The sequence below is a fragment of the Ornithodoros turicata genome, chromosome 3 (assembly GCF_037126465.1).
Source record: "Ornithodoros turicata isolate Travis chromosome 3, ASM3712646v1, whole genome shotgun sequence".
NCBI lineage: Eukaryota > Metazoa > Arthropoda > Arachnida > Ixodida > Argasidae > Ornithodoros > Ornithodoros turicata.
This window is the reverse complement of record NC_088203.1, coordinates 9,929,144-9,940,599: the sequence shown is the minus strand read 5'-3', so window position 1 is coordinate 9,940,599 and position 11,456 is coordinate 9,929,144. Positions and strand designations below refer to the sequence as shown.

The 11,456-nt window shown below is 47.2% G+C and overlaps 1 protein-coding gene across 2 annotated transcripts in view; it reads left to right on the top strand.

Annotated features, from left to right (window-relative positions):
• The first annotated feature begins 3,110 nt into the window (after positions 1 to 3,110).
• The window catches only part of LOC135388026 (zinc finger protein 791-like), a 31,018-nt gene continuing 22,672 nt past the window's right edge, over positions 3,111 to 11,456 (top strand). Inside the window, exons 1-4 of one of the 2 annotated variants that reach the window (XM_064617302.1) lie at positions 3,111 to 3,278; positions 4,365 to 4,657; positions 7,845 to 7,958; positions 8,109 to 8,636. In XM_064617302.1, the coding sequence (XP_064473372.1) occupies positions 4,517 to 4,657; positions 7,845 to 7,958; positions 8,109 to 8,636 (783 nt within the window). In that variant the 5' untranslated portion in view covers positions 3,111 to 3,278; positions 4,365 to 4,516. Of the gene's footprint in view, positions 3,279 to 4,364; positions 4,658 to 7,607; positions 7,737 to 7,844; positions 7,959 to 8,108; positions 8,637 to 11,456 lie in introns of those variants that run through there. The other variant, XM_064617303.1, reaches the window with a different exon arrangement.

Here is an 11,456-nt window from a genome sequence, read left to right as displayed (position 1 = left end):
TATCATATTATACCACCTCACCTCCTTTTTTGTGTATTAGGAAACTGTATGAGGCACCACTGAAAGCTACACTACAACCTGTACATACCTGTAAAATGGGTCTTCTCCACTCGCCCAAATGCCCCAGTTGCGCTGTTGACGCTGATATTCCATATTTTCTCCTCGACTGTCAGAGATTCGACACCGGTGGACCGATAGAGTAAAGCCCTCTCAATCCTGACTTTTCTTCGTTAGGTCACATGACCATCATGTGATCATGTAAAGAAAAGGGCCCACGAGCCGCGACGACGACAGTTCCAAGGTCAAGGCCTTGGTCTTGGTCATATGGCAAAGCCCTAACAATAACAGGGGTTTATTTACATAGTTAATTTTACATAACTATATGCAAGGTATTACTATAGCCCAGTCTTGGGAAAAGATACTTTGAAAAGTAACTAGTTATAGTTACAATTACCCGAGCCAGAGAGTAGTTAAGTTATAGCTACAGTTACATCGCGAAAATAGTAACTAGTTACAGTTACAAATTACAGTTACTTTCAGAAAATTTAGTAATGAAGATGACGTATCAACTTTTATCGCAGAATTACTTTTATTACACATATCTGTACATACTGCACTTAAGGAGCAGCTGCACCTCGAAGTTTGCATCAATGAGTTTGCCTCTCTTAATTGCGAAAATATCCCGGCCCATGCTGGAGCGCCCCTCAAGTGGGGCGCTTGAGGAAATGCCGGTATTATATTTAACGAATATTCTTCTTATAATTGAGAAATCATTCAGGGCCAGCTAGGTTTCTGCGGCTTCCTTCCTCCTCTCTACCTCTCGAATACCTCGGCCTCCTGTACAGTTCTTCTTTGCCCCGTGCTGATTTTCGTTGTTTCTTTCGCGTGTAGAAACTCAAGGCAGTCATATGACACATGCTTCTTTTCAGTGCCAGCCTAGGCTGTGCCACGCATAACCGCATACAGCATAACTACAGCATAACCGCAGAGGCGGTCAAAAGGTCGTTAAAAAGAGAAAAAGGGAAAGAGAAGACAAATGAAGTGTGATGCGAGGTGGCTCCGAAACGGAAAAGCTGCGATTTCGAAAGCCAGTAACGAGTTACCCAGAAAAGTGCCTAGATACAGTTAAAAGTTACATTTCCCGTATCAGTAACTAGTTACAGTCAGAAGTTACAATTTTTTGTAACTTAGTTACTTCCCAAGACTGCTATAGCGATTGGTGGGACGGGGCCTTCGCCTCGTCCACATAAAATCGCTCGGCTTCCACCCCGATCGACGTGTGTCCTCTGCTTAAAAGGTACCATTTGGCCATCTCCATTTTGATCACGACCCTCGCTGGCATTTACGAATCACAGCAGCCTGGTTCAAACATATCCAACTTGTGATCGGACTAACTCGAATTTAGTCGACCAGGCGCCTGCTAATTGCCATCCCAGACCTCGTCCAAGCTGTCCCGAACCCTAGAGTTGAGTGTCACCCCGTCAGATCTGCCTTTCACGAGTTTGTGTCAGCTGGCTGCTCCGCTGTGTCGGAAGTGCACAACTACGTGCAACTCTTTATTCAGAATGAAAGCGTAATCGTAATCATCTACGGCCGCTCTGTCCGTTTACAGACATAAAATACCTTTAGCCGTCTTCTGCTGAGGAGAGCCCTTCACAGACTTTATGCCACTGACTCTATGCTCGGCCCAAAAGACTCACAAACACACATCCTCCAACGTCACTTGCGACAACTTGGCTACCCTAACGCCAACCTGCTCGGTGTGGTCCTGCAATACCAGGGCGTGGTTACTACTACCCTCTTGAGCTTTCTTCGTACCACCAGCCTCTCGACCAGCGTCTAAGGCCAGTTTGTTTGTTTGTTTGTGTGTGTGCTTCCTTTTCTTTCTTTATTTTTCTCGAAGGAATAGCAAGTCGGCCTACGCCTGACTAATCTTTCCTCACTTTCTGTCTTTTCTTTTCTTTTTTTTTTCATTCAGTAAACATCTAACCCCAGTACGACATCCTGAACAACGATCTGTGAAAAAAAAAATTCTGGCATTCCTCAGCGACACAGGTCTCATGCACAGCCTGTGAGTGACCTCAAGTATTTTGGGGTTTAGAAAAACAAACGCTGCACGAAACGGTGATTCCCTATGGCATGGCAGATCCCGTTCTGTTCGATGGTGCATCTAGACAGCGTACGTTGGATTATGTGGGAAAAGAGAGAGTGAAGCTTGTTTTAGAAGGATCTTAGTTGGCAAACAATAACAAGGCAAGCCTGTTTGTTCGTTTGTTAAATCAAGCTTATTATTCCATGTTTCAACAAGAAGAGCAACTCGTTCAGTAGCTCTTTCTTCGCTGGCAAGATGGGGATCAGTGTTTGCCGAACGGCGGCACGAGCGCCTTCTGCTGAACTTCGGAAACTTTTCCGGTCAACAACTGCCAACCGCAGGACGACTGCTCTGAATTCCCGTTGCTGAGCAAGCAGTCTTGTCTGTGATGTATGATTCAGCATATTCAGCAGCTCAAATCGCTGAAAGCGAAAGAAAAGAAAACACAGCAAATAATAGACCATTAGCAATATATGGTTGATGTATTCCATTTAATGGGGGTGGATATATGTTTAATGCAAAGGGGAATTAAAAAAGAAGAGAAGGGAAAGTTAATTTAATGGAAGAGTATCTCTGTATCTGTGTCTCGAAACTGGTTTCAACAATATGGGGTCACTAGTGTTTCGTGAAACACATGCACAAGTTAGACATAGTTATTATACTTATACTGTTCTATGCAGTAAAATCAATGTCAAAATCGTCGTGCACAAAATACGTAATGCTGAATTGGAAACGCCGTAACGGGTAATACGACTCGGACAGCTGTACACGGATGACGGCGTAAATGACGTGCTGGAAGTGTTGGCTGTTTCAACGGAACGTTTATCTTGTTCTGAGCTTGACGGACTCCGTTCATATGTCCGCTCTCATGAAGCTTGACACCTTCGTGAAGGCGGAACCTCCGAAAAATGCGCATAACAAATCAATTTCCTTGAAGGACTCACTTGCGAACAGCGCCGACGCTGGACGTATGCCAATCTGATCTCGCCATCTCACTTTGTCGTCCCGTCATCCTGGCTATGTGATCCCGCCTCATCCTTATCTCTCTCACTTCTCATGTGACACATGGAGAAGACTGTAGGAAAGAAACCGGTTTCTGGGAGAGTCCAACCTTGCTGCTACTCGTGTCTTGTGTACGGCGTGTCAGTCGTGCAGTGCTCCACGTGTGACAGCAAGTCTCTTGTGGGTAAGTGTTATGTTAGTAGTTCAAACGAATTTTTCACGTGTTCAGTGAATGCAAAGGACATAAATTGAACAGATCGATTTCGATGACACGCTGGCAAACAGATGACACCTACGTGTATATATGTATTTATACCGTGTTCGCGCGACAGTCTCAGACCTGCAGCTGTACCCGCAAAGCTGGACCCCGTATGTCTTAGAGGAATATAACCACATTAGCTGAGTGAACAAATTGTACCCAGCTGTGCCATGTGCGTTTGCGCCTCTATGAAATACCAGTATGTTCTAGTATATACCGCTGTCGCGGCCTAGTAGTCACCTTAAGGGCAACTTCCTATATGGTGCAGCGTCTATTGCATGGGATACCTGCTTTCTGTAAGTTCACGTTGTAGCTCGACGACGTCTAATGCATCTTTACTAACATTTTTGTTAGTGCCTGTGCACCGTTATATGTTTCGTAAACATTTCTAGACAATCTTTACCTGCGCACATTTGCTTATAGCCCCTGCTTATTCTGCCGATTTCATGACTACATAGTCAAAAATATATACGAATGGGGGATGCACAGCTCCGGTCAACCTTAATAATAACACTGGAAAAATCTGGTCTCGTACCCGAGCTCAAGACAACAATGATAATAATAATGAATTACTACGAAAACGGCTAGTGACTACGGAGTTGGGTGTGTGCTCCAGATTTATTCAAGCTGTAGTGGAATGTCGAAAGGAAAACCCCGTAAAAACCCTTATCAAACGTGTTGAGCGACAAATACCGGCAAAAGGCTGCCGGTATCACCTTCCTAACCGGCCCTGCCGGTATAATACCGGCCTGGTGGCAACCCAACCGGTACATTGTGCGAAATTGGGCTCCGTGCAGTTCGGGGTGGTTGGACACGTTCCTGCTTTATTTCTCGAGATCGCGTCGTTGCCCACAGGGGGAAGTCAGAACCGTTTATTAGTAGTATATGTTTAGTATATGTACAGAGCCGTATATGTTTATAAACGGCTCTGGAGGAACTGAACACGCACAGACAGACTCGCATTACAAAACCGTCCTGATCTTTTTCTCTCTCTCTCTCTCTCTCATTTAGCAGGGCTTCGCAGTTGTTCCTTGCCATTTGATACTTTGGAAAGTCACGTTTAAGGCAGTGAAGATGGTGTGTTGACTTACTTATCGTCGCTCTTAGTGAGCGTTTCAAGCCTTCGTTCTTCCTGTCACCAAGTCAGAGCCATAAGCGATAGCATGGATGTCTCGACTACTGATGCACCATGCACAAGTGTCACTCATGACGAAGACGATAGTGGATTGCCTGATTTGGAAAAGGAACTGGATGTCGACAAACCCTTGGCTGAACACCGGAGACACATGACGTCGCAAGATGAGGTAGGCTTCTCATTCCATGAAATTCACTAAACATAAAGATACCGAAGGTGATATCACTAGACCAGATATGTCAGCTGTCACGGGCAAAGGTGGCAGGAAAGCATTAGAGCACCGATTTCTTCCAAATTTAACACAAGCTGTCGTGAAAGAAAAGGAATGTGTAAGAGCCTTCAGCTATGGCTCTGGATCTATTGGTTATTCTGTCTCTCTGGGACAGCAATACACGACTTTGTGTACAAGTCGAAAGAGAGGCGGGGGGGGGGGGGGGTGCGCGCGTGAAACTTTATTAGATGACAAAGGAAAGGTCAGCCGGACAAGGTCGACTTGCTATTCGAAGAAATATTTAAGAGAATAAAGGAGAAACATTACCGTACTCCTGCGTATGAAATTTAATAGCCTAACTTACAACACACTAAGGACCACGTCTTCATTTCGGATGTGAAAGAAGCACAGTTTCGGTTGTTTGCAGATCGGCAGCACCACACAGGAGCGATACGATAAAATATGTCAAATGAAAAATCAACAACGCGATGTAACTCATTTTAAGGGCAATTGACCTCTACTCGAGAAACGTCATCATGACGTTGCTAGACTGACTGAAATCGCAACAAAACAGAAGGGGAGGGCTGGGTTCCACGAATGGCCAATTGTTCGCTGCCTCCTGTAGACGACCCTCTGTTTACAAACATGTGACGTCACGGTAAGACCGGTTCGAGGTTATATTTTTCTGTGGTGGGCAAGAAGCGGGAAAACCGCATCGGCTGATAGGTTGATCAAGCTGATTAGGCTGACAGATGCCCACCGGCATGCATGGCGCGGCGGCGAAACGTAGTCGATGACGTAGGGGTGCAGGTCATCTTTTGAAAGAAGAGTAGGACTGAAGGTCGCATCTCTTTCAGGGACCATCGTAATCCCCTCAAGACTGTGGTTTTCCGGCGCGAGCTTTGTTCGCGCCTAGCTTCCAGGGTAGTTCAACTCAACCAATTTGGTGGCGCTGTCAAGAACTATGACGTCATTTGTTTACAACCATGGATTGGTATCAATTTTAGGCGGCAGGTTTTAGTGCATCGGAAGAATCTGTACGAAAACGACGCAGTAAGAGAAATCAAATCCAAGCTCAGCAATGTGATGTCACTCGTTCCAATGCATGCTCCAATGGAAAACGGTGACTGATTGTCATGTTTTCGGGGGAAAAAGAAGACCTGAAAACTGCCCGAACCGGGACCGACCTTTTTTCTGTGCCCGAACTGCAAGCCGAATTTCTGTCTAATGCTTCTGACCTTGGGACACATTGTCTTTCAACCATACAGATCAATCTGATATTCCCTGTATTCATAGTGGTAGAAGTCGCACACGCGGAAACAGTTGACATGGTTGCTACGTCATGCTTGCTATGGTGCTCCTTCCGGCTGAATATAGGCATTGAATGATTCCTACTTTTTCGGTTGGCATCACTTCCCTTTTCGGAGGAGAAATTTGTATTTGCGGAATAAGGCTTGTGCGGTGACGTCATGTTTGGTCACGTGACACTGGAAAACATGTTGCCGCACCGGAGTCACAGAAGAAGGGCACGAGGTGAGTCGTTGTGGTATGCGTGCAAACGTGCGAGAAAATTGGAAAAACACACACTGCTGCCTCATTCGTCCTGTGACGCATCCCCATGTTCCCTAACGTCACGTGGCTCCAATGCGCTCCAAAGGCTGCGCGTGACCTCATGTGTACAATTCGGTTCGAAAAGACTTTGGACGCTTTTCGGGTCATGCGGTTCACGCTTTACGTAAGCCTGCCGAGGGACATGGACACTTCCTATACTCGAGCAACTTCTTGCCGTGTCGAAAAGTTTGGCGAAGATTGGCACGCGCTATGAGGTCAGACCCGCCATAGCTCCTCCCACATGGCCGAAATGAAATTTCGAGGCGGCTGCTCTGGTCCATAATGGTGACAGTGGCCTTGGCGCTGTCCGTCGTGTGACGTCAAGCGACCCCCCTTTTGAGACAGGCTCGTGACAATGGCCACACCCTCCCAGTGAACGGCTCGTATCACGTAGCACGCGCGAGACGTTCACCCGAAAGTGCGAATTGTTGACCTGCTTTTCCGACTCGATGCTCCATGAACCCGTATACGTTGTACGGGCATGCAAACTTAGAGGGTGCGTCTAGAGTCACTAAATAAGCTACGCTTCAGAGTATCGATACCTACACTGAGGCTGCGTTACAATACCCCGGTTAGTCGACTGCCTAGCGGTCTAACCGGAAGTGCCACCATGTTAAGTCTCGTTCCAAATCTCACCAAGTGCGCATTCCATCGGCTACCGCCTAGTGCGCATCGATGCAGTCTAGTTATACGCCTGACCATCTGACAGCCGGGATGGAGACGCCCGTTGACGGTACCAGCGTGCCGGCTGTTTCTGCTGGCTTTAAATGTAAAGTTGCTCATAGTGGTATGTTTTTTAAAACTGCGTAGAGAGTTGCAACACATGTTTAGTTGTGAAGGTGGCAGTCTATGCACGATGTCCTACAAACTTAGCGCATTAGAGTCCTACTGCGCTTGCGCCGTACGCGTTTCTTGCGTGAGCAACGAGATGGCGCCACAGGCGCCTCGGCTAGGCAAGCCTGTTCCAATACTGACAAGCAAAGGGGTCTAATCAGGCCTAGTAATGCCTAGTCAAGCGGCTTCGCGGGCGCGAGGTATTGGAACGCAGCCTGAGACGAAAGGACGCCATGGCGTTTCCGTTTGACCTCCGAGCCATCCATAGAGCGCTCTTCGAAGTGTTGTCTTCTTCCACCGCCGAACTTCATCTTCATCAATTTCTATTGCCAAAGTAGAGGTGGCGCTGGAGGTCAACCGAAACAACATGGCGGCCCGAACTCGCCACATTTGCGTAACGTTTGTCTCAGTGACGATACTCAGAAGCGTAGCTTATTTAGTGACTCTATAGGTGTGTCGAAAATTAGTCACGTGCCAAACTTGAGCGTTGAAATTCGCCTTTTTCCACAGATCTGCATTAGAAAAGCCCGGAAAATGTTGGCGTCGTCAGCAGTTCGCATGTAGATTGGCAATGTTTGAGTCAGGGACAAGGGTAGGCCCCGTCCCGATGCTTTCGTCGATCTTGTTTCTTCCTGAAAACACTCTCGCACAGAGATAGTATGACGCCGACGATCTACGTTGACTGTTCCATACTTTACAGGTGCCGGGCCGCCTGAAGCGCGGTCTACCAGGCTTGGGTAATCAATGCATCGTCTGTGGCGCTACATTTCGCCTTTGGCCTAAACTGCGGAAGCACATGACGACCCACGATCCTGTACGTGTTCCTACCAATCCGTTTCACCGTAATTTGGATTTCGTCTGACGAAATTCGATTGAAAGACTCCCCGTGAATAAGTCGAACGGCTAACTGTCAATGCGTTTACTCCTTGTAGACCAAAACTCATACGCTTTTCTGTGTCTGCAGGTCCCCCATGATTCGAGATTGTTAGACGAGTGCCACCTGCCGGACGGGACCATCCAGTGCCTTGTATGCGGCAAATTCGCAGCAAATATGAACAGCCTTCGCCGCCATTGGGCCACCCACACAAATGCTCGGGTATTCACTTGTCCAAAGTGTCCGCGTACCTACAAGAAGAGCGTCGATTTTCTTGAACACTTCAAGAGAGCCCACACTGCGCTCGCCAGGAGCTACTCATGTGATCAGTGCAGCTATACAACTGTCTACCGCAATGCGCTTCGTGCTCATAAATTAAGACATGCAGGAATGACTGGAATAGTCCCAAGAGAACGCTGCCAAGTCTGCTTTAAGGTGTTCTATAGAAGCACACTTGTAACGCATTATTATCGACACACGGGAGAAAGGCCTCACAAGTGCAAACGATGTGGCTCGGGCTTCGCCAGTGCCTTACGCCTAAGGAACCATGTCAGATATGTGCATCAGAGGGCAGAACGTGCTACTGACGATGCAGAGCTAAAACCACGTAGAGCACAGGTGAGACTCATCAACTATAATATTTTGCTTTTCAAATATTCTGATCTGTATTTTATAATTACAATATGTACATTATTATAAACGGTGCGGTAATATGTCTGATCAGGGCTTATAGTGTTGACTAAGTACAGGTTGGGAAAAAAGTTTACTGAACACGCCAGCAGCGTACTTTTTCTTCGGTGGGGTACCCTTAGCGGCGGCCGTAAGCGGGTGAGTTAACTGTTTCGGAGGGTTGGAAGGGTGCGCTGTTAGCGACACACAGCGGTAGCTTCTACTTCCCTGGCGCATCCAAGCCCCCAAGCGACACCGGGACTACCACTGTGTGCCACTAACAGCGCACGCTTCCGTCCCTCCGAAGCAGTGAACCCGCTTCCGCCGGCCGCTAGGGTACCCCAGCGAAGAATAAGTACGCAGCTCGAGTGTTCCGTAAACTTTCGTCCGAACCTGTACGGGGTGAGGAGGTTGGTGATCTGTGAGGTTAAATGTTTCACACAAGGCAAGGCTACATCCGATATCCTGCATGGGTGGGTCCGACCACCTTGCTGATGACCATTTGCAGTACCTTTGTAGTGGTAGCCTTGCTGGCATCGGTAGGTACTGTGTTACTTTTAGTGAAAGACGGAATTCGCTGATTACATATCAAGGAGAAAGCATGCATGTTTGGGGCATCGGAAGGAGTTGGCAAACGTCATTGGTGCTCTTTGGCGATGCAAAAATTCGTACCCCCGCACTGAAATTCGTCGAGCATCTGCTCAGATACTGCCGTGTGCAATCCCTTCTGGTCACGAGTGAGCGTAACAGATAGCGTTGGTGGTTCTGCGCACTGCGCGAAGCTCTCTTTCTGTTATGGGCGTGCGCAGAACCATCAACGCTATTCCTTACGTACGCAAAGGTGATAGCGTACGATGTACTAAAACTCTCTAATGATTGTATCCACACTGCCGGCGCTAATATTACGCTGGGTTTGAGTGCTCCGAACTGTTGATCGTCGGTTCTCGAGGATGTTCACTTGCGTGAATGGATGTCTGACGAACGTGTCTATTCATTCGGCACCATATTGCGTCCTTCTCCAGACTGTCCGCACCATTTGCAGACTGTGTTCCCCATACTGTGCGAATAATATTTGCGCCATATAAGTGGGTTTGCTGTCTTCTTTCACAAGGAACTTGATTTTTGCAATGCCGTTGCACAGCTGTGCTGGAAAGTCTCTGTCATTGAGGGAGTTCGTTGGATCTTATTCTCATATCTCGCATCTAATGTCTCGCGTGGAATGGGGTAGTGTACTGCTCTCCAGTGGTGAATCACCCCAAGTCATAGCCACGATTTATTTGTTGTTGTTACTGTTCATTGGTTGTCTCGCTTAGCTAAAAAGAAGTAGAATTAGCAGTTGCTAACGTAATTTTTTCACGATATGCGTATTAAGCTGGGTTACAGTATCACTGCGCTGTGCCCGGCTTGCCAAACCCCAGCTACGATCCGCGATATCATCGGGGACTGTAACCGGTACACGTGTGAACGCAGAGTGTTTCGACGCCAACTTGAGCTCCTTGTCCATAGACCATTCAGCATGTCCAAAGTAATGGGCCCATGGAGCTCCCCTGCGCGTCAGTGCCGGGCACTTCGCTCCCTTTTTGCTTTCGTGCAAGCCATTGGACTCCTCGCGAAGAGCTCTAAACACAACTCCGACCTGTCTTCGCTCCGCGCTCACTATTAATTTGTCCTTTCATATTAACCTCTTTGAAATGGGGTAGGGTACTGTGGCTACCACGGGGAAACATCCCATGTCATCATCAATTCTCCTTCATTTATTGTTGTCGTGTTCGCGATCACGGCAGCAACACCGATACGATAGACTTTGGGTGTATCGTTTTAGGTATCGCATGTACTGTTTGCCAGCTGAGGAGTTCACTTTTGTGTGCAGAAGGGAGTACACGTCGGTCTCACGAACAATGTTGCTCCGTGTTGACAGATTTTTGACTGTGGTTTGTGACGATTTTCTCACAGTAAAAAAAAAAAAAAAATGTTTGTATTGAATTTGTGCAAAAACGTTGCCGTATTCGGGTTGAATACCTAATAGGCAGGCTGAAGGACCGAAACTTGACAAGGCAACTGCTTCTCAGACGGATAAGCAGCAAGCTATAGCTAGGCTATTCGCGACTCCAGCGAAGCCGTAGCCACCTAGTGGTGGAAGTGGCAACCCTCGAGTCCAGGTTCGGCGTGCGCTACCTCTAATCCGTTGGAGTCGCGATTCGCGACTCCAGCGAAGCCATAGCCACCTAGTGGTGGAAGTGGCAACCCTCGAGTCCAGGTTCGGCGTGCGCCACCTATAGTTCGCTCGAGTCGCGAATAGTTGGGCATGCAATGTATGCACCCCAGCCAGTATACGTGTCGTAAGCAATGTTGCAAGCAGGTGTTAGTGCGTTACAATTGCATGTAAGCAGTGTAATAAAAACATCGGAACTACGTTTCGTTAACGAAAATATGGCTAAGAAGCAAGCGAACTGGCGAAGTTAATGCGTAATGTAAAACCCTGAGACTAGGGAACACGAAGGTACAGACACAAGCACGAAGTCTCAAACATCGTGTTTGTGTCTGTCCTTCGTCTTCCCTATAGTATCGGGGTTTTACATTATCCATTATATTATGCGTTTTGCTTTGAAGGTTGTCGTCGAAAGTAACTTTAAAGTAACGCAGTTGCTCCACGAGCTACCTGTAACTGTAACAAGTTACTTTTTGTGAGAAGTAACTGTGATAAAGTTGCTATTTTCACAACGTAACTACCTTAATTACTTTTTCGAAGTAACTGGTTCTTCTTACGTT